This window comes from Pleurodeles waltl, chromosome 3_1 (assembly GCF_031143425.1).
Source record: "Pleurodeles waltl isolate 20211129_DDA chromosome 3_1, aPleWal1.hap1.20221129, whole genome shotgun sequence".
Taxonomy (NCBI): domain Eukaryota; kingdom Metazoa; phylum Chordata; class Amphibia; order Caudata; family Salamandridae; genus Pleurodeles; species Pleurodeles waltl.
The window spans coordinates 1761915132-1761937212 of NC_090440.1; the positions used below are offsets into that span (position 1 = coordinate 1761915132).

At 44.2% G+C, this 22081-nt stretch overlaps 1 protein-coding gene across 1 annotated transcript in view; it reads right to left on the minus strand.

The window, feature by feature from the left end:
- Positions 1 to 22081, minus strand: part of LOC138285594 (ras-related protein Rab-5B-like) — a 220700-nt gene that overhangs the window by 24700 nt on the left and 173919 nt on the right. Inside the window, exon 5 of the mRNA XM_069225742.1 lies at positions 19584 to 19677. Coding sequence (XP_069081843.1) covers positions 19584 to 19677 — 94 coding nt within the window. The remainder of the gene's footprint in view (positions 1 to 19583; positions 19678 to 22081) is intronic.

Here is a 22081-nt window from a genome sequence, read left to right on the forward strand (position 1 = left end):
TGCCTCAGGATAGGTGAACAATCTCCCTCCAGCCCAGGACTTCTTTATGCGGGGTACGGTGGGGAGTGACTGCTGGGAAGAGCAGACAGGTCTGGCAGGGGAGTAAAAGGTGACGCAGTAATTGAGGTAGCTAGGTCCAAGGTTGGGGAGGGCCCTCTAGGTGTATACGAAGAGCTTGAAGTTTATCCTCTTCTGGACGGAGAGCCAGTGGAGATCTTTCAGGTGGTCCTGTGATGTGTTCTCGGTGGGGGATGTTCCCGGACGAGTCTGGCAGAAGCATTCTGCATTTGTTGTAGCTTGCTCAGGTTCTTCTTGGTGGTTTCGGCATAGATGTTGCCGTAGTCAAGTCTGCTTGTTATCAGAGTGTGTGTGTCATGGTTTTGCGGCAGTCACTTGAGATCCATCTGAAGATTTTATGTAGGAGTCGGAGGTTGTGGAAACCGGTGGAGGCGATGGAGTTGACCTGTCTTGTCATGGTGAGTGCTGAGTCGAGGACAACGCCGAGGTTGCGTGCGTGGTCTGTAGGGGTGGGAGGGGCTGCCAAGTGTTAACGGTCACCAGGAGTCGTCCCAGGCTGAGGTGAAGGGTCCCAGGATCTTGGTCATGTCGGAGTTTAGCTTAAGGTAGCTCTCCTTCAGCAAGACGGGGACTGCTTCAATCCCATCTTGGAAATTCTTCTTGGCCGTTTTGGGGTTTTTAGTCAGGGAGATGATCAGCTCGTAGTTCCCGACAATTAGGGCAAGTGGGGCCATTTGGATGTTGAACTGCATGGGGCTCAACAAGGATCCTTGGGGTACTCCACAGCTGATCTCTGCAGGTTCTGACAGGTGTGGCAAGAGTCTGACTCTCTGTCTGTCAGGAAAGAGTGTATCCACCGAAGGGCCTTGCCGCGTATGCCTGCTGCATGGAGTCTGGCGCACAGGGTGCGGTGAGACACTGTATCGAAGGTGGCCAATAGGACTTGTAGGTTGAGGGGTGCTGTGAGCAGATGTCATCGGTGGTGGTGATCAGGGCAGTCTCTGTGCTGTGATTAGTTCTGAATCCTTATTGGAAGATATCCAGAATGTTGTTGTCCTCAATGTGTTGGTGGAGCTGAGCGTTGATTGCTTTTTCAGCGACACTGGCTGGGAAAAGAAGCAACAAGATGGGATGGTAATTCTGGAGATCTGTTGGGTCAGCTGAGGTTTCTTCAAGAACGGGCTGATCTTGGTGTGTTTGCAGTCCTCGGGGAAGGTGGCCGACTCTAGGGAGCAGTTGATGGACATTAAGAGCTCTAGTGCGATCAAGGCATTGGCCTCGTTAAAGATCTAGTGGGGCAAGGGTCGGTGAGGGCTCCGGAGTGGATGCTGCTCATGATGGATCAAGTCTCGTCCGTCATGAGAGGGGGTCCAGGCGTGTAGGAACAGTGGGGGCCGGGTTGGGGCATTGTTGGTGAGTTTAGAGCGTTTTGGGGTCCGAAGTTGTCGTAGATATCCTTGATTTTCCCATGGAAATAGTCTGTTGCAGAGGTTCTGGGATGGAGGGATGTTAGTGGCCTCAGCTTGTGGTTTGGCCAATTCCTTGATGGCGGCGAAAAGTTTTTTTGTGTTGTGAGTGGTGGCGTTGATGCGGCCCTGCAGGGCGTTTTTTCTGGTGGATCTGATGAGGCCAAAGTGGGATCTTGTGGCGGATTTGAAGGCTGCAAGGTCCTCTGGGAATTTGCTGTTCCTCCATTTCTTCTCCAGTTTCCTGCATGTGTGCTTAGATTCCTGAGGTGCAGGGGTGAACCAGATGGCTTTCTTAGTGGTATGTTTCCCTGTGGTCGTTCAGAGTGGAGGTAGGGTGTTGGCGCAATCGGTGATCAATTGGCGGAGGTTGCACGCTGAGCTGTTGGCATCTGTAGTGTCAGGGTGGCGTATTGCTGAGGGTGTTGACTAGTTGCTCCACTGTGGGCTGGTTCCCTTTTCTGTGGGGGGAGGTGGAGGAGGGTGGGCAGGCGCTGTAGGTGTGGTGATGGAAAAATGGATGCAGTGGTGGTCAGTCTAGTGTGAGCAATCTGAGGTATGGTGGCGCCTGAGGGGGGAAGTGCTTCATGAGCTGCTTCCTCTTTGGCTGGAGTTTGGTCCTTATTAAAATGATGTAATTTGTTAAGCTATGTCGTACAATAAGTTTATACTGCTTGTATATAATAATAATTGTGGAACTCCCACCTTGACGGCTGGGAAAATTCAATCATGTGAATCTATGAAGGATTCAATACTGGAGAACCATTACTTCCTTTAACCTGTGGCTTAAACTGGTTATCATAAAGTGTGTCCTGGATAAACTGGAAGACCATATTTGGCTACCATAGCATGCTCCAAGGCATTGACAACAACAGCCCCATAAAGGTACACGGAAATACAAAGACACATTAGAGAGTGTTACAAACTTAAACCGAAAACTAAAAAGGAGACAGCTCCAGGTTCACTGAAGGAAAAATATAAAACTTTCACTGTTACGGCAAAGTAGAAGAGACTCACAAAATCTACTATAAAGAGATAGAAAAATCATCCTCTTATGGAATTATTCAAGTTTCTCTATAAATGCTTACCATGACAATAAGTTGGTATTTGATATTCTGGAGATGATGTGTGTGCAAGTCGATAATACCTTGATAATCTGACATCAACACCAACAGCCTACATTTGTGAATATGGTTGAAACAAGCAGAACATTGGCTAGATTTTGGAAATTTAAATGCTTAAAGTGATAAACTGCGTGTGGTTCACTGCCCGTTTAAGGTGATGCCGAACCTCTTGTAACAGGCAACTGCTTGCTTTGCCTCTAGAAAGGATGCTTCTAGCTATCTATCTGAAATTAACTCACCATACACAAGTCTGTAGTTGTAGGCTAACATTTCAAAACCAAAATCAAGAAAACGATGTTTCCTCTCAGGGCTTTGAGGGGTTTAACAAATGCAATTAGTCATTCTTTAGGCTTACACAGGATGTTGACCCTTGACTTAGTCCACAATCTCCCTAATTTCAGAGGATTTGAATGGCTGCTGTTCACCTCCAGGGCTATGGGGCAAATATGAGGGCTGACAATGGCTCTACTGCTCACAAGAAGCAGAGAATCTTTACTTATTTTGTTCTAACCATTTTCCATGGGAGGAACCTGTATCTAAAGGTACGACAATCAATTACAACTAATAGACACACACTAATGTTTTGAGAGGGGAAGAGCAACCCACAGAAACAGCATATTTCACTGCTTCTCAGCACTTTCATGTGGTTAACAAATAAATCGCTGACATTTACCTTGCTGGCTGTACAAACTATTTTTGCACTAAAAGTCTGAGTGTTGTGTGAACTTGGCAGCAAGAGGGAAATCAACTTACTGCATGGTTGCTAAACAGTAAGCGAAGGTAGAAAGAACAATACGCAGGGAGAAATTAGCCTGTGGATCTCTATACGCAAGCCACTCAGGTTGTTGGCAGTATGCCAGAGGCTGCACCTAAAGTGTGAGCTGAAAACATTCCATATTTGCACCAACTTAAATCCCTGGACCCATGAATATAAAAGAATAATCTGAAGTAGAAGTCCTGCATTCGGTTTTGATAACTTTAATTGGCCACAATCAATGAAAACCCTTTACAGTCTTGTGTCTCCTTTCTGCCTCCTACAAAGGTCTCCTCTCGATCTGTAAATGTCCTCGGTGTCATTTTATGACAAACTGAAGATTTTCCCACAGTGTGCATGTTTGGGAGATGGTCCATAACCCACAAGTGGGGATTCCTTTCTGCTTTTAATCCCAACTAGAGGGGCATTGCCGAAACAGCAAAGGTATACTTATGAGTTGTACTGTATTGTTTAGTGGCATTTATATAGCACTTCTACCCAGCTGCAACACATTGGAGTGCACTGTTAGGCATGCAGCAGGATAGACTGTAGGGAGCGGATGTTGAAAGGGGTAAGTACATTTGAAAAAAGGGATTATAAATTCAAAGGATTTCGAGCCACAAAATGTTGGAAAGGCATTGTTTATCGGAAAGGTTAGAAATGTGTCACAGCCCAATGCTCAGAGATCCTACTCATAGGAGGCAGATAAAACCTGAAATAACTGTCAGTGAAAGCCCTTGTTGGATACAAACAAACAATCAACAATTATAAAGCATGTCTTATCACCCATGGGGTCTGAAGGCGCTAGCTAGGGGATGCAGGTCAGTCGAAGAGCCAGGTCTTGAGGTCCAGCTTGCAATGAGCCAGCGATGGGGACTGCCTGAGGTGGGGCAGCATCGTGCTCCAGGTCTACACGGCCCGGTAGGAGAAGGGTCTTCCTCCAGCCTTGTTCTTCTGGATCCTGGGGATGGTAGCAAGGGCCAGTTGCGCTGGGTGGAGAAGAAGAGGCGGTGGTTGAGGTAGGCCGTCGGAGGGCCTTGTATGCATGGGTCAGGAGTTTGAAGGTGATGCGCCTGTTGATGGGGAGCCAGTGTAGGTCTTGCAGGTGGGCGGAGATGTGGTTGTGGACGTCCAGGATCAGTCTGGCAGCACCATTCTGTATTCTCTGGAGTCTTGTTTGGAGTTTTTTGTTGATTCTGGCATAAAGTGTGTTGCCGTAGTCAAGTTTACTGCTGACGAGTGCCTGGGTGACTGTTCTGGTATCGATGGGGTATCGATGGGGATCCCCTTGAAGATCTTCCGGAGCGGTTGAAGGGTGTGGAAGCATAATGAGGAGTGTGGACTTGGCGGGCCATGGACAGTGATGAATCAAGAATGATGACGAGGTTGCGGGTTTGGTCGGTAGGAGGTGGGGCAGTTCTGAGGCTACCCGGCCACCTGGTGTGGTCCCAGGTGGAGGTGGCAGGCCACAGGATGAGGATCTCCGTATTGTCAGAGTTGAGTTTGAGGCAGTTGTCCCTCATCCAGTCGGCGACTGTCTTCTTTCCGTTGTGATAGTGGTGCTACTGGTTGTAAAAAAACAGCAGTGCCAATTCGAGAAGAGACTGCCTATTTAGTTCTACTGCCTTCTATTTCTTTCATTTTTTCCTTAAAAAACATAAATTACACGTGATAATCATTTGGTATTTGACCAATAATATTCTTCAGATCGACTGACTGCTTTTGTATGTAAAAGGTGTAGATGTCAATAGAACCCACAAGTCCTTTTTTGCTCACACTCCTCAACAAATTGTTTCTCTACTCACATGCCTTATCATATACTTAATTTCTTCATTTGGGGCCCAGATGGAAAAACTAATGGAGGTAGTTCCTGTGATAATTATTGGGATGGTCTTCAAAGAAAAGTTAATTGCTCAGTAGATGGGTATGGTAGTGTGTGCTGGGAGATGGTGGAGGGAATTGTACTGATTGAAAATGTTGATGAAACTAGTCGTTGTAAACCTATCAAGAGGGTATCAAAGAGGCTGCCATTTCAACAGCAAAGTTGTTTACTAACAGTTGAAAAGAGGAACGAGTTACTTACCTTCGGTAACGCCTTTTCTGGTGGATACACTAGCTACCTGTGGATTCCTCAGTCATTGAATTTTCCCCCCTGCGCCAGCTTTCAACGGAAACTTTCTTCCTAGCTTCTGCACATCGACGAGGATGTCACAGTTGCCCACGCGACGCTGTCTGACGTCATACAGGCAAATAAGAGGTCCTCGCCGATGTGCCGACGTCAGTACCAACATTTTTTACTTGCCTCTGAGACAAATAGGCAATTGAAACAAATATTTATACAACAATATTTAATAACATCAAATAGATAAAAACATCAGCTCAAAAATGTCAATACACAAAAATATAGATAGATACATACTATGTATAGCAATCTCACAAACTCTTTTCTCTTCTTTTTTTTTTTTTTTTTTTTTAATATGTACTTATATACATAAATATATACACTATATATGGAAGCCATAAACTACCAAGAGGAGCTCACCCAAGGATAGCTTGGTAAAATCAGACAGGCAACGGGGAGGCGGGAGGGACCGTGAGGAATCCACAGGTAGCTAGTGTATCCACCAGAAAAGGCGTTACCGAAGGTAAGTAACTCGTTCTTCTGATGGATACAACTACCTGTGGATTCCTCACTCATTGAATAGAGTCCCAAAGCAATACCGCACTCGGTGGAGGGTGCCTGAATGGTCAAACCAAGAAATCCTGCAGCACCGACTGTGCAAAATGGCCATCCCTCCTAACCTCCGAATCCAAGCAGTAATGCTTTGCAAAAGTGTGGAGGGATGACCAAGTTGTGGCCTTGCAGATGTCAACCACAGGAACACCCCTAGCCAAGGCCGAAGAGGTTGACTTAGCTCTGGTGGAATGAGCTCTTATTCCATCAGGGGATTCTTTCTTTGCCAGAAAATAACATAGCTTAATGCAAAGAATAACCCACCTGGAGAGTGTTCTCTTGTGGATGACCCGATGAAGAGTTGATCCTCCAATCTAAACTCCTTCGTTCCGTCTATGAAGAAGCTCAGCGCTCTTCTCGGGTCCAAACGATGTAGTCTTTCTTCCTCTTTAGAAGGATGAGGTGGAGGATAAAAAGAGGAGAGAGTAATAGTCTGACCCAAATGGAAAGGTGAAACAACCTTCGGCCAGAAAGCAGCCTTGGTCCTCAACACCACCTTATCTACATAAAAGGATGTATACGGGGGCCTAACAGAAAGAGCCTGCAGCTCACTCACTCTTCTAGCAGAAGTGATTGCAACCAGGAAAACAGTCTTTAACACCAACAACCTTATGGGGCAAGAATGCATGGGCTAAAAAAGGTGAACCCATAAGAAACGTTAAGACTAGGTTCAAATCCCACTGAGGCATAATGAAAGGAGTGGGAGGAAACTTATTAATGAGACCTTTCAAAAATCTTATTCCTAAAGGAGACTTAAATAAAGAAGTTTGGTCTGGAAGACACAGAAAGGCTGACAGGGCCGACAAATAGCCCATGACTGTAGCCACTGCACAACCCCTCTGTGCCAGGGACAACGCAAAAGACAAGACATCTGATAAGTGGGCACATAAGGGATCAATTTGCCTCTCCACACCAATTCACAAATGTAGCCCACCTGCTAATGTAGATAGATTTAGTGGAGTGTCACCTGGCCGATAAAATAACATCCACTACCTCAGGCGGGAGAGAAAAGGAACTCCGATTGCCACGTTCAATCTCCAGGCATGAAGGTGCAGGCTCTCGAGGTGGGGGGTGTAAAACCAGCCCCTGTGCTTGCGAGAGGAGGTCTGCCCTGTGAGGGAGACGGAGCGGGGGGGGCACAGAGCGAGCTGGAGAAGATCTGAATACCATACCCTCCTTGGCCAATCCAGAGCTATTAAGATGACTTGGGCCCGGTCTTGGCGAATTTTCCTCAGAACCCGAGGAATCAAAGGTATGGGGGGAAATGTGTAAAGCAACTGGTCGCACCAGGACATCTGAAACGCGTCCCCCAACGTTCCTTGCACCGGATACTGGAGGCTGCAGAACAACGGGCAGTGCGAGTTCTCCCGAGTGGCAAAAGATCTACCCGAGGGATCCCCCATATCTGGAAGATTTGCCGACTAGATCTGGATGAAGACGCCACTTGTGATCGGTCGAGAAGTGCTGACTGAGACTGTCCGCACGCACGTTCAAGACTCCGGCCAGATGGTTTGCTACCAAGCAAATCCGATGGTCCCTTGCCCAGGACCATAGTCGCAGAGCTTCTCTGCAGAGAAGGTACGACCCTACTCCTCCCTGTTTGTTTATATACCACATCGTGGTAGTATTGTCCGGCAAGACTTGAACCGACTGACAGCGAAGGGAAGCGAGAAAGGCCTTGAGAGCCAGACGTATTGCCCACAACTCTAACAGATTTATGTGAAACATCTGTTCCACTGGAGACCAATGACCTTTGACCTCCAGGTCCCCCAGATGAGCTCCCCATCCTAGAGTGGAAGCATCCGTTATTACTGTGGTCACCGGCGGAGGTTGCGAGAACGGCCTTCCTTGGGAAAGATTGCCATCCGCAACCCACCATGTTAGATCCACTGCAGCGTCCCTGGAGATCTTTACCGATCCCTCGAGATCTCCTTTGTGTTGAGACCACTGCTTTCGAAGGCACCACTGAAGAGCCCTCATGTGCCAGCGAGCGTGAGTGACCAACAGAATGCAAGAAGCAAACAGACAGAGCAGATGTAGGACCTTGAGGACTGGAATGGCCGCTCCACTTTGAAACATTGGAACCAATGCCTGAATGTCCTGAATCCGCTGAGGCGGAGGAAAGGCGCGATTCAATGTTGTATCCAGTACTGCCCCTATGAACAGGAGGGGCTGAGAGGGCTCCAGGTGAGATTTGGGCACGTTCACAGAAAAACCCAGGTCGAACAACAACTGGGTTGTCGACTGCAGGTGATGCAGCACGAGCTTCGGAGACTTGGCTTTGATCAACCAATCGTCCAGGTAAGGAAATACCGCTATCCCCTTTCTTCTGAGCTCTGCTGCAACCACCGCCATCACCTTTGTGAAGACTCGAGGTGCTGAAGTAAGACCAAATGGAAGGACCGCAAACTGATAGTGCTGCGATCCCACCACAAACCGGAGGTACTTCCTGTGCGACTTGAGTATCGGGATATGAAAGTAAGCATCCTGCAAGTCGACAGACACCATCCAATCTCCTTCGTTCAACGCCAAAAGCACCTGAGCCAAGGTCAGCATCTTGAACTTTTCCTGTTTGAGGAACCAATTCAAGATCCTCAGGTCCAGGATTGGCCTCAACCGACCATCCTTCTTGGGGATCAGGAAGTATCTTGAGTAACAACCCTGACCCCTCTCCTGCTCTGGAACCAACTCCACTGCACCCTTTGAAAGGAGGACTAGAACCTCCTGTTCTAGTAACAGGAGATGCTCTTGTGAACAGTAGGATGGGCGGGGCGGGATGGGGGGAGGAAACTCCCGAAAGGGAAGGGCATAGCCTTTCCCCACAATGCTGGTGACCCAGGAGTCTGATGTTATATCCTCCCACTTGCGGAGAAAGTTCAATAACCTCCCCCCTACAGGAGTGGTATGTGAAGGAATTGGTGGAAGACTAAGGCTGCTTCCCATGCTGCACCCGTCCAGAGGAAGAGGCAGAGTGCTGCTGGGCGGCCCCTCTGGTTCGGACCCTACCCCTCCCCCTGTATGATCTATAGGAGAGAGCAGTGGCAGGTTGTTGTTGAAATCTGCCTCGAAAGGAGGAGGATGAGCCACGACCAAACCCCCTAAATCTTCTGAAGAGTCTCGAAGAAGCAGAAGAGGAGGCCTTCAAGCCTAATGACTTCGCTGTGGCCCTACTCTCCTTAAATCTCTCAAGGGCAGAGTCCGCCTTGGATCCAAAAAGTTTATCTTCATCGAAGGGAAGATCCAGCAGGGCTGACTGGACATCAGATGAAAAACCAGAGGAACGAAGCCAGGCCTGCCTCCTCGTAGCAACAGCAGTGCCCATAGCCCTGGCCACAGAATCCGTAGTGTCCAGCCCTGACTGGATCACTTGGGTTGCTGCAGCTTGAGCATCTGAGACCAGACTCAACACCTCCTGAGGCACCTCAGTATGGGACGACTTTATCTCTTCCATTAGGGCGTAGATGTATCTGCCCAAAATGCATGTGGCATTAGTAGACTTGAGAGCCATACTGCATGATGAGAAAGCCTTCTTGGAAGATTGGTCCATTTTCTTTGAGTCTCTGTCTGAAGGCACTCCCGGAAAAGAACCTGGGGCAGTCCGAGATGAACATGAAGCCTGAACCACCAGGCTCTCTGGGGTCGGGTGCCTAGACAAAAAGCCTGGATCAGCAGGAGCCACGCGATACCTGCGTGCCACTGATCTATTAACGGCCGAAGATGACACCGGCTTCTTCCAGATTTCTAAAATTGGTTCGAACAGAACCTCATTAAATGGCAGAAGTGGCTCTGCAACTGTCGAAGCAGGATGTAAAACCTCCGTTAGAATATTGGACTTAGATTCAGACACCGGCAAGGGAAGCTCCAAAAAGTCAGCTGCTTTCCTTATTACAGAGTGGAATGAAGCAGCCTCCTCTGTATATTCTCCAGGAGATGTTAAGTCCCATTCTGGAGAGGTGTCTAAGCCACTTGCCGTATCCAAACCCTGAAGATCTCCCAGAGGTTCTTCAATCTCTCCTTCCTCCAAGGCTTGCTTCCGATACTCCTGCTCCTCAAGAAGGCAAAGAGCAAGCCTTCTTGAATGCAGCCTGGCTTCAATCCTTGGCGTCGACAGGGCGTCAGCCGACGTCGATGCCTGACGCCGATCCTCGGATCCATCTGACGCCGGATCCATCGGCGCCGTGGACTTCTTTGGCGCCGTATGAGGCAAAGGATGAACAGGAGAACTCTCCGGCGCCGGACCAGCAGATCTACTCGGCGTCACCGGCTGTGAAGTCAACGCCATAGGAACCGGCGCCGAGCCAACACCTCCCATTGGAAGGAAGGGCATGAAAGGTGCCAGTCGTAAAGGAGCCAGAGCACCCATATTGAAAGCCAATGGACCCGAAGGGCCAGCCGGTCCACCACCTGGGGCCATCTGTTGAAAAATAGCAAACATTGCATTTAAAAATGCAGAACTGTCGGTTCCTGGGGCCGGGAAAGCCGGATACTGCGGAGCCTGGGCTCGAGGTGACATCGGCGCCAGCCCCGGCGTCTGAGAAGCCGGTGAGAACTCCTGACGTTGAGGAACCTCAAACACAGATGGTGGAGTCACAGGCGAAGTAGGCGAAGCCGGTGATGCAGGAGGCGTCTGCGGAGGGATGGTGGGACTAACTTCCCATGTCTTCCGGCATCGAACCGAAGGCGACCTCGAGCGCGATCGGTCCCTACTCGACTGGCGCCGAGATTCGCGACGACGCCAGGAGTCACGATGACGCCAATGGGACTTAGGAGAAGATGACTTGCGTCGATGCCGCTTCTCCCTCTTCTCGGATTTCGCCAAAAAGAGTTTCGCCTCACGCTCCTTCAACGCCTTCGGGTTCATCCGTTGACAGGAGTCACATTTCTCCACGTCGTGGTCGGAGCTGAGACACCACAAGCAGTCTACATGTGGGTCCGTCACCGACATTTTGCCTCCGCACTCCCTGCAGGGCTTAAAACCTGACTTTCGTTGAGACATGCTTTCTTCTCGAAGAAAGAAACAGTAACAGTAACTGTAACTACGCAGAGTAGAAACAGTAGCTCCCTCGAAGAATAACCGTTGTAAGAAGGCACGGAAAAAAGGGAACTGACTTCGGCACGTCGGCGAGGACCTCCTATTGCCTGTATGACGTCAGACTGCGTCGCGTGGGCGATTGTGACTTCCTCGCCGACGTGCAGAAGCTAGGAAGAACGTTTTCGTCGAAAGCTGGTGCAGGGGGAAAAATTCAATGAGTGAGGAATCCACAGGTAGTTGTATCCATCAGAAAGTGAAGTGTTGCTCATTTCATGTAACACCACTGTAATTCAGCTGGCACATAATTCTCCTCCTCTGGTGAGATTTTAGTAGAAATGTCAACCTGTTACACATGGACGGACCACCCTGAGCTACTTCGTCACGTCAAAATGGTAAAGTGGTGAGAAAGAAATATACCCCACTCCCTGCTAAAAATTCCAGGGTCCTGTAATAGAAATGTTTAAAAAAGCAAGTCTTTTGACCAACATAATCCAGATATTGGGAGTAGAGACTATCTTTGTGTTGATCACCTTGGTATACATTAGGGTGTTCACACCTTCTGCCGCTTTTCAAAATGTTTGTTCACGAGTACGAGGGTGCAAAAGCAGATTCTATGGTGGCCACTGACCATTAACAGCACTAGATGCCCAGTGACGCACAGCAGTCAATTGAAAGTATTTATGGTTTCTTTAGATTTTTCACACTAGGTCGAGCAGGGTGGCCCACAACAACCAGTAATGCAACATTCAGAAGCTCCTAAAGAGTGCACTTTTTCTCTGTCACACCTCTTGGCAAAGGTCAGGGAACAGATAAACATTATTCTTAGAACACACTAAAGCTCTCTGTTGAATCTCATGTTTTTTGGCCTTGCATGCTTGAGTAATCACCCTTTTCTTCCTATCAACGTGCCAATATATAGTTTGAAAGCTCTATATACCGTTCATTTGCGTTCTCATTGGTCCTTCCCTGTATCATTGCCTGAAAACTATCACGATCCGCAATCAATGGGAAGACCCAGAATGAAAGTTTACAAATTTTGTATGTATTTTTCATAACCTCCAAATGCAACTCCATTTTGATCATGGTTTGAATTGCACTCTCAGAATTGAAATATATCCTATGGAGGCCTGCATGTCAGTTCTGGTGCACTTTAGAGCAGCCACGTTTGCCCCTCTTCCTGCTCACAGTTTGATCCACAGTGAGCACTCTACTGTTAATATGTCAATGTTTGCATACACAGACTTTATTGTTCTCGTCTCATTTGTGCAGAAGATGCACTATAATACCAGTCCCCTGATATACCTCCATAAAAAAAAAATGTGGTCCAGAGATTTTCATTTTTGATTTGGATTTTTGGATCATTAGAGCATTCATTTTGCTTGCTTGCATTGCTGATCCGGGCCAAAGTTTTCTGGACCATATTTTTAAAAATGGGAGACATATTGCACTGATGACGTAATATAATGAGACCTATGTACTTCATTTTGGTGTCAAAACATCTTTGGGGGTCAAGTAGTCTTAGAGACAGAAAATAACTCCTCAGAGCAACCCTTCTGCCATTTTCCAAAAAGGCGGCCATAATGGAGGAAGAAGAGACATATATAGAAATGTTTTTTTATCTTTTTATTTATATACCAAACGTTTAAGATCTGAATATGAAAAAAATAATGTTATCACTCCTGTTTTAGACACATTTTCATAGTTTACTTTCTTTCTGCAATCGCTCGAAGTACATTTGTAGAATGTTGAACATCCGAGAAGAACATATCGACAGGGGCATCTTTTTGTAGCACAGGTTTTGAAAGTACACTCAAGTGTAAGTTCTGTGGGTAGAGGCGTTAGAAATTTCATAGGTTTTAGCACCCTATCAATATCTTCCCAACCAAATTCACACTTCTCTGCATATGCATGACCCAAAACATTTACATATCTTCTGATCAAGTAGAAGAATCTTTTAATGTGCCAACGCACAGAATATGATGTCGGTGGAAGGTCACTTAGCGGGACTAATCTCTTGAACTCACTAAACTGAAGATTGTCAAACATGTGACAGTCAGAAATCATTTTCCACACATGCACAAGGTATTATTTTACGTCTTTAAAGTCACATTCTTCTTCTGTCTTAGCAAATCCTTTTAGAAACTTCACAGGTTCAGCAGTTAAAGCTCCAGGCTTTGTTCCAATTTTGCTCATAGTGTCATCACCCGTAAGAATATGTGCCTTGATAAGAACACTGGGCACCTTTGGGTCAAGTTTCTTGTACATAACATGAAGCAGGATTAAGTATATGTTCTCACCTGTTCTATAACATATCTATAACTCTGACAATCCTTGACTTGTGATCATTGCAACAAATCTAAGTTGCACAATGACTCGACTGGAACCATTTCGAACAGCCCACTCAACATGTGGCACACCATCGAAGGTCAGCTTACTTCAATTTGCAGTTAAGTTCTTGAACAATATGGCCCATACCTTTTGAATTTCTCTCTGCAGGGACCAACTCCTCATTGACTAATTATTTCACTTGCAATAACTGGAAATTCAGTGGTCACTGAATCATCAACAATGCTTTGGTGAGTTAACATCTCCAAGCTCATCTTTTTTGATGTTGATGACCAGAATTTATCAAGTTGCACAGGTGTCAAATGTTTGACGCAAGCAAGATCAATTGTTCCACTTGTAGACATTCATCAGATTCTCTGACTTCCTTTGACAGACAGTTCAAGATAACTGTCAAACAAAATGTGCAGTTTCCTGCAAGGTGCACACTGACTTTGATATCTGTAGAACAATCTGAACTACCTCTCCAAAGTTTTGCATAGATGAAATCTTGACCATTCCCAATTGTGACATAGTCCACAACAACAGAAGTTTTCAATGAGGACACCTGTCCGAATTTAAATTCTTCAGATGGAAGGTTTTTTTTTGCGCTCTTGTATGAGTTTGTACTTTACTGGTTTGGTTGCAACATCTCTATCAAATAATGCGTTTGTTGGAAGAAGATCATGCGACAAAATGTCCTTGCTAAATCCATCTCTCTGTGTTTGTGAAATTTGTTTTTTTGTAACCGGTTTTGTCGTGACTGGATACACGAAACCCTTACTATGGCAATCAAAGCGTGTAGTTTTAGTGATTACGTCAAACAGCTTTTTCTCTTTCAATACAAATCTCTCCTGCTTCAGTTCTCATATAGTTTTGATCCATATTTCAGGACATCTAGTAAACGTGTCTTTATATTGTTATCCGCTTATTGTTTGGTCAGGAAGTTGTGTACACACAAAGGCTCAGTTATTTCAAAGGGGTTGCCCTGCAGTTGCATGAAATGAGGAAGGCTATCAACATGTTTATTAAAACCATCACCTCACACCACAAGTTCGTGGTGAGGAACAGCTTCACAACTGTCCGTTAATTTTGAATTTGTCATCTCTCTGAAAACATTGCAAATAGAATGAATTTCATGGTAAACCAGCTGCCACTGGGCAACGTATTCACTTTTTAGTATCTGACTAACAATTCCCTAGGAGCTCTTCTGTGGTCTCTGGATCGTCTGTTCCAGTTTCATATCTGGAGAAACACCATTGAACCTTCCCTCTCTGTCATTCACCAAACAATGTGTTTAGATGAATTTTCTGTAGAGGTATGGTTTTTCCACCTCTAGCTTCTTCACTTTTTCCAAATGCAAAGACCTATTTCTCAGGTAGTTTATGCAATAGAATTTGCAAAACACAGTTATCAGTGAATCACAGCCTTCACATGCAGCTCCCAATCACCTCCCCGATCAGCATGTATCAAGTTTTTCACTAGATCTATCGTGTGTAAAACATTTCCCCATTACTTGCCAAGTTCTGATTTTTCTTCACATTCTTTGACAATCTCTACGAACTTGGTTTTCAAGTTTTCTGATTTTGAACTGAGTGTATTGAGCATTGCCTGACTTTGCATTATGTCTTTTGAATGAAGTGCACTGTGTGCCTTGTTCACTTCTGAGATAATATATGCAAAACCTAATTTGTCATTCTTGTTCCAGAAAGTATTCCAACGCAATGTTTCTGTAGCCTCACATGATAGGCATACATTGTAACAAACAAACGTAATGAGTTCTGCTTAATGCGTCTACACAGTTCTGCTTCCTAAGATTTCAGCCTCAATAAGTGCATTGTCTATGCCACATCCACTGAGATAACTTCCTGCGCACCGCAACACAACTTTTGTCATGTGGAAAACGCCCATCATTGGATAAAGATCATTAAACCTACTGGTTTGGACGTGTTACTTCTCTAATGATAAAACAAAAATCAAAAATGAACTGCCTTCTGCTGTACATTGGCCAAAGCACCCAAATAAATAACATGTGCATATTCAAGATTAGGAGCAGCATTGGATGCAAGGGTCTCACTGCTCCACTGCTATTGCAGTACTTTGAAAATTAACATTCAGAAGATCACATTATATGTTAAGTAATCAGCATCATCTCCATTCCTGACGGAGAAGGGAACATAGAAACATTAATAAACACAGAAGAACTTCATTGGATCATTTGGCTGGACACCATGCACACTGGCTTAAACCACAAAGAAGATTGGACATTTCTGATTTAAAGGAACTCACTTGCCTTTTCAACAAGACTGATACGGGTGTATCATTATTATTCTTTATTGAGGACTTTTTTGACCTTTTCACTTGACCTTTCAACAAGACATATGGGTTTATTATTTTTTTTTTTTAATTGAGACCCTTTTTAGACCCATGTATGTATGTATATATGTTTTCAAATGTACACACTATTTGCTTGCTGCAGCACATAATCAGAATGCACTTACTCTAGCCTTGCATTTGTATTACTCTTCTATAACCATTATCTCTTATTGGCTCATTCTTTATCTCTTTACCTCTCCAGGTATGGATCCTACTCTACTCAGGCACAGACCCTTTCCTTGTTCATTTTAGCCTGGAGGATTTTGTCCTTCCTTCCTTTCTGGACTCCTGCAGATATCTTAAATCCTTTCTCTATTACCACACCTTGCAGCATCTTCATGCAGCCACCTGCAGACCGTCGATCCCGATGATACCCCAACAGATGTTTACGTTCCTTGGATTGATTTCAGTCCCTTGGCAAGTTTCGCACTCTCCCAGCTGACTGTAGCTTATGCGCTGCCCGCACTATTTTTCTACCTCAATCAGCAATTTCCAGCTGCTCACTCGCTTGTTGAGTATCATCCATTAGCCTTGCTCAGAGGGCAACATGCCTTCTGGACAGATGGACTGCGGTTCCCTTCAGGCTAGATTTGCTGATATTGTTTCTTTCTACATTAGATTGCTCCTTCCAAACTGACCACTGACCTGCCATTGTTATTATTTTAAGTGTAGGCAAACTCCAGGTTCCTCCCTATGTATCACAGTAAGCTCACTTTTATGGGAACTTCTGCGACCCTACTAGGTACGCGCTGCTTTCTGGATGTTTGCTTTCTTCACTGTGTGCTCTTGCTAATTACTTACCTCCTAGTTAATTTCTTTCAGGGGATCCACATTCTTCTTGATTCTGTGAGTATGTGATTGTTTGCATCTTTTTAATTCACTCACTTAAGATACATGCCTTGGATGGCTTAACTTTTTTAATATAATTTTCTCATCGCTCTTTCAGCTCTGTCTTGGGCTTGTTATCCTCTGAGTCCTGATGATGATCCCACTAACCAGAATGGGACTGAAACGCCGTCAACCTTAAAATACTTAGACCTTACCTTGATTGTGTATATGGAATTGTTTTGCGGGCTGTGCTATTCTTGATTTAGTGATACACTCAAGTGATAAAGCGTGATCGACACGTGTTTCACTTAAAAAAGAGAGCACATTTTCATACACCTATACTCACTGCTCCGCCATATCATTTCCCAAAGAAAGGACATTTTTGTTCATTTTATTAGTGATCTATTAAATTGCCATTTTTGCCATTTGGTACTTTGTATTACAAAGAAAATTTAGTAGGGGACAATGTTTGTTTTGATACGAAGTTTATACCACCAAGGTGTGACAGTCATTTTATGAACAGACTGTCTTGCCTTGCTCGAGAGAACAGGAGAAAGGAGGATCGGTACTCCAAGTTATAAATATCGAGAACATCAACTTTTGTTTGTAATGGAGGACAAGAGTGCATCAGCCATTTGCAAAAGCAAAGCCATTATAAAAATAGGGGTGCAACAGTAAATTGATTCAGGCTAAAAAACAAAGGTCAAGAAGGGAGGTCAATATTAAAGTACCTGAGAAACTGGCCCTAGTAATTATGAATGAAGGAAATGGGGAAGCAGCAAACCACCACACAGTGTGGCATGGGAATGGCATTTTCACTGATATATGGCGGTAGAAAAGTTTGCATATGAAGGTAGAGACTGCCCTGGTAAACAACAGAAAAGATGGAGTAACTGAGCAGAACACATTGAAGAAATTAAGAAATGTATTTAATCTATCCTCCCACGTCAACCTCCCAACACCATTTGATGATAATTCTGGTGGTAAACCTAATATCAAGAATGTCAATGAATTATGTAAAATTTGTGAAAATACATTAGTCTGAGACAGAATGACAATAAAGGACACTAGGCCTCTTGGTCAGGGAAAGACCTCAGTTACATGGGAATGTCCCTCATATTTAAGAGTATACATTCTGATGTGTAAATGTTCAAATACCTAGAACCTTCTCATAACTAATGGAGGCATCTAGAGCTGGTGTGTGCTTTCACACTAATGGAGACATGCCAAGCAGTGCACATACAAAGAAAGGCATAATCTGAGGTACTCAGGGACTGGAATTTTTTTAAGCGAGTTTTTTGACAGCATAGCTATCATGTAGGTTAGACCAATCTGATTGTCGGGCAGGTCTTAAGTAAGTCTTGAAAGGACTACCCTTAGGTTATGCTTCAGTACACAGAGTGTAGCTGGGATATCAACAGCAAGAATGTGAGGTAAAAAACGAGCACTGCAGTTCAGAAGCATGATCTGTAATCACTATGTCAAGACACTTTCAGTATGACCAAACCACACAGATGTGTTTATGTTAATATACTTATGTCATCAATGCCCCAACAGCTACTGTCATATGCCTTTCAAATGTCTCTGTATTCTGATTTGCAAATCACATCATTCTTACAATTATGCAATTGACTAATAGTACCAAGGAAGGTATGTCATTGACAAGTAAAAGGACATATCATCACTGAAAACAAACCAAAGTAAAATCACAGCATAGCAGCCTAACAATGATGGATATGTTACTACAATCCAGCACTATGCCCAATTTTGATCGAAAAATTAGTAGAACCTGTATCCAAACGGGAGGGGGTAAACTACTACAATCTGGTTAAACCATAAAAATGAAAAGGTTCATTATAAGGAAGTAAGGGCGTCATTTATATTTAGGTGGGTGGTCTGGTTTTCCACCACGACATTGGAACGCCAGAGCAACGGAATAAATTATTCTGCTGCCCTGATGGAGATGCTACCTGCCTAATTTAGAAATGACCACCAACTGGCGGTCATTTCTAAAGCTTTGGCAGGAACCACTGTCATTGCGGTTCCTGTCAATGGTATTTGCAGTTTGGTGCTGATCTCCATCAACATGAGAGAGCCCTGCACCAAACTGGATTACTCTTCATTACGTAGGCCCTTATCACGAACTGCTTAGATTACGGTAATGGCATGGAAGCAGGCATTACAGACTCACTGCTGTATCATTTACAAATCAGTCTGAACATGACAACCGGACTGGTCTGTTAATGTCTTCTGAGAATAGCTTCTAGACTTCAGTTAAAATCTCTTCACTGGCTACCTGTCCGAAAGCAGATTGTCTGCACCTAACTCTGTTACGTTTACAGAGCACTGTACTTTGCCAGCCATAACTATCTTCACACTAGATTCAGCTTTTACCATTCTTTCTGTCACATCAGGGCTTTTAGATCCTCAGACCTGGCAGCCTTTTGCAAAATTCAACAAGTTAGGAGTGATGGCCGCTCCTTCTCAGCTTCCTGGCATTCCAACAAACGTCTGCTCGCCAAACGCTCCTGACAGAAATTAAAAATCTTCAAGACATGACTCTTTTAGCAGTGGCTTCTGATAGGTCACATTATAAGGCATGGGAAATTTGATGGTGTGTTCCAGCGCTGGGATGCTTCTTCGGGAGTGACAGTGGGGCTATGCAAGGAACCTTTAGCATAACATTAAATAGTATTGTTTTAAAAGTACACACATCATACAATTAAATAACGGGAGAAAGCATAACAATTTATACCCATAGGTTTAGCTGCAGCAAAACTAGTGACCAAGTTCTTTTTAAATGTACCTCTCTCCTTAGACTACACCACGCTTCTAATCATTGCCTCTCATACATTACCCCGCTTGCTCCTTAATTGCCAAACTAGTGTAAGAAAAAATGTTCCTATTGGCATATAAAACACTGACTTACCTATGGCTAAAAATAACTCATTCACGTTCATGGCCGTCTTGGCTGAAGTCTCCATAAAGAGGAGCCCAGTGTCTTCGGCATAAGTCTGTGCATCCTGCAATAAGGGTCACTTAGTTTAGTATGAACACCTCTGGTGTGGGCTATAGCAAAAGAGGCAAAAGCAGGTCAGTATAGCAAAACGTGATACAAGAAGGCTACATGGGATAACTATGGATCATCAGCTTAAAATCTGAGAATAGTGGACAAAAATATAACAGGCAAAAAATGGGGATAAGAGGCTCATAAAGCAAAGGTACCTTCTATTCCGATGTCTCTCGATAACAGAATGAATTTGCATTGCAGATGGCAAATCATGAAAGTATTGCAGAAATATTGAAATGCCCAAGTAAATTACAAGGTACCTGCTACCTAGAGCAAAACACGCTGTGTATGGTACATTTGTGACGTGCTAAATTTGACCAAGGACAGAACAAACAACAGTTATTTTGATTTCCCTGATGTCGCCACTGGTTTGAAAACCTCTACAGGTGCTTTATTTTGATTCACTGCCTCATGTAATCCAAATAGACCCAGCACCTATGCTGATCCAAACTGCTGTAACACAATAGTGTGCTGACTGAATGATCAAAGGGGGATTTCATTTTCAATGTGAAGTACATAAACCAACTAACTCAAACATAGTACCTGCTGATAAAAATGTTCCAGAACCACGGTCTACTGAATACATGTGACTGTTTGAAACATTTTACGATTATTTTCAGACATCCTCCTCTTAAGTCCTCCTGAGAACTCCTACACGTGTGTCCTAGGAAGTTCTGCTTAAGTACAAGGAAGTAAAACATTGTAGAAAGGCACTATTAAGTGCATTTAATTTAAGAACTACAGGGCGCCTGGTCTCTAAAAATCACTCAATTGAGATACAGACTGCAGGTAAAGCATATGACTAACTCCATTAGCCCTACAAGTCCACCTACAGTGGAAGGGATTGGGAGGGTGGGGACTTTGGGACACGGGGAAAGGATGTTTCGGTGCGTAAGTGTGAAATATTATTATGACTTTGAATTTTAACACTACCGTCTCTCTTGCATCATTCCAAAACATCACACACAAGACACACATTGCTTTCATTTATCTCATTATTTCAATTGCATACAGGCTAATGGCATTTTTTTTTTAAGTGTCCTATTTATACTTCCATGTAGTTCAGAGTGGCCTTAACTATGCTTTTTGGGATTTTGAAAGAGTGAATGTTTAATTACAGGAAAGTATGTATGTAAATGGCATTTCAATAGCACAAACCTAGCTAAGAACAGCAGAGCAGTAGCGGGAAAGTCTTCAACTTCCATCGGCCTGGCATTCAATGTAAGTAAGGGGCAGAAGTGCCTACTGGCAGTGCTGTATGATGGCAGACATGGCTATGCTTTGGCATTGGCTCATTTTCGACCTACACGTGATATCTACTACACTTCTACACATGCTTTCAATTTAACATTGTGTCATGTTTAATACATCCTGCATCAAAGATGGAGTTGTGTACAGCACCTATTTTTTGATATATTTCAAACGAACTTCAGAGATATTCTCCAGCCTGCCCCTTGTATTCCACTAATGCACACTTTGACACAACTTAGCCAGCTTGCCAGACTACTTTTGTTACCCCAAAACAGCATACAGAGTATACCTATATAGAGGGGTTTTTGCTCTACTGCCATCATCAATAATCGGTTACATTGTCATCTGCATTTTGTTTCCACTCACCACAGCATATCACATGGCGCAATGGTTGAGGACTTTTTTACGCACTGACACTGTTCTATTTTGCCTGCACAAGGCCAGTGTACATTGTTCAAATCCGCCTAAAAATAGTTATTTTCTCTTCATTTGCAAAGGTAATTTAAAATGTGTTTTAATATCTTTTGTATATTAATTTTAAATGCTGGCAGGATATTCTGCCCACACTAACTTTTAAAGTTTATGTGATAAAGTGCACAAGTGACATTGAAAATGCCTTTATGTTTAGCTCTTTATTAATGGGACAACCGAAAGGCTTGTTGTTTAAATACAATCCTAGTAAAATAGTGCACAACTGAATGTTTTTTAAATTTTAAAATGTTTACTACAAGCATAAAGCAGCCACATTTAGGTGAAGGCAAATTTTCTTTTCCTTTTATTTTTTGTGGCATAAGCTTGCAAATAAAAAAAATAAGTCCCAACTTGCCAAGACCAAATCTACTGCCTTTCCCAATGCTTATTTTCGATGGTTAGAGGGCACTGCCTGAATCCTGGAACGATAGCTTTTAAGTGTTTGTTCCCTTCACTAAAGAAAAAGTTACTTACCTTCAGTAACTCTCTTTCTGGTGGGATCGGATGGTGCAGATTTCTCACCTTTTGAATATCCCACAGGGGTGTGGAATTCCCGATGCACAGGACACACTGCTTAGGGTCAAGACCAACACGTTTTCATGTTTATTTTGTCCTTAGGACAAGTAGGCCTAACC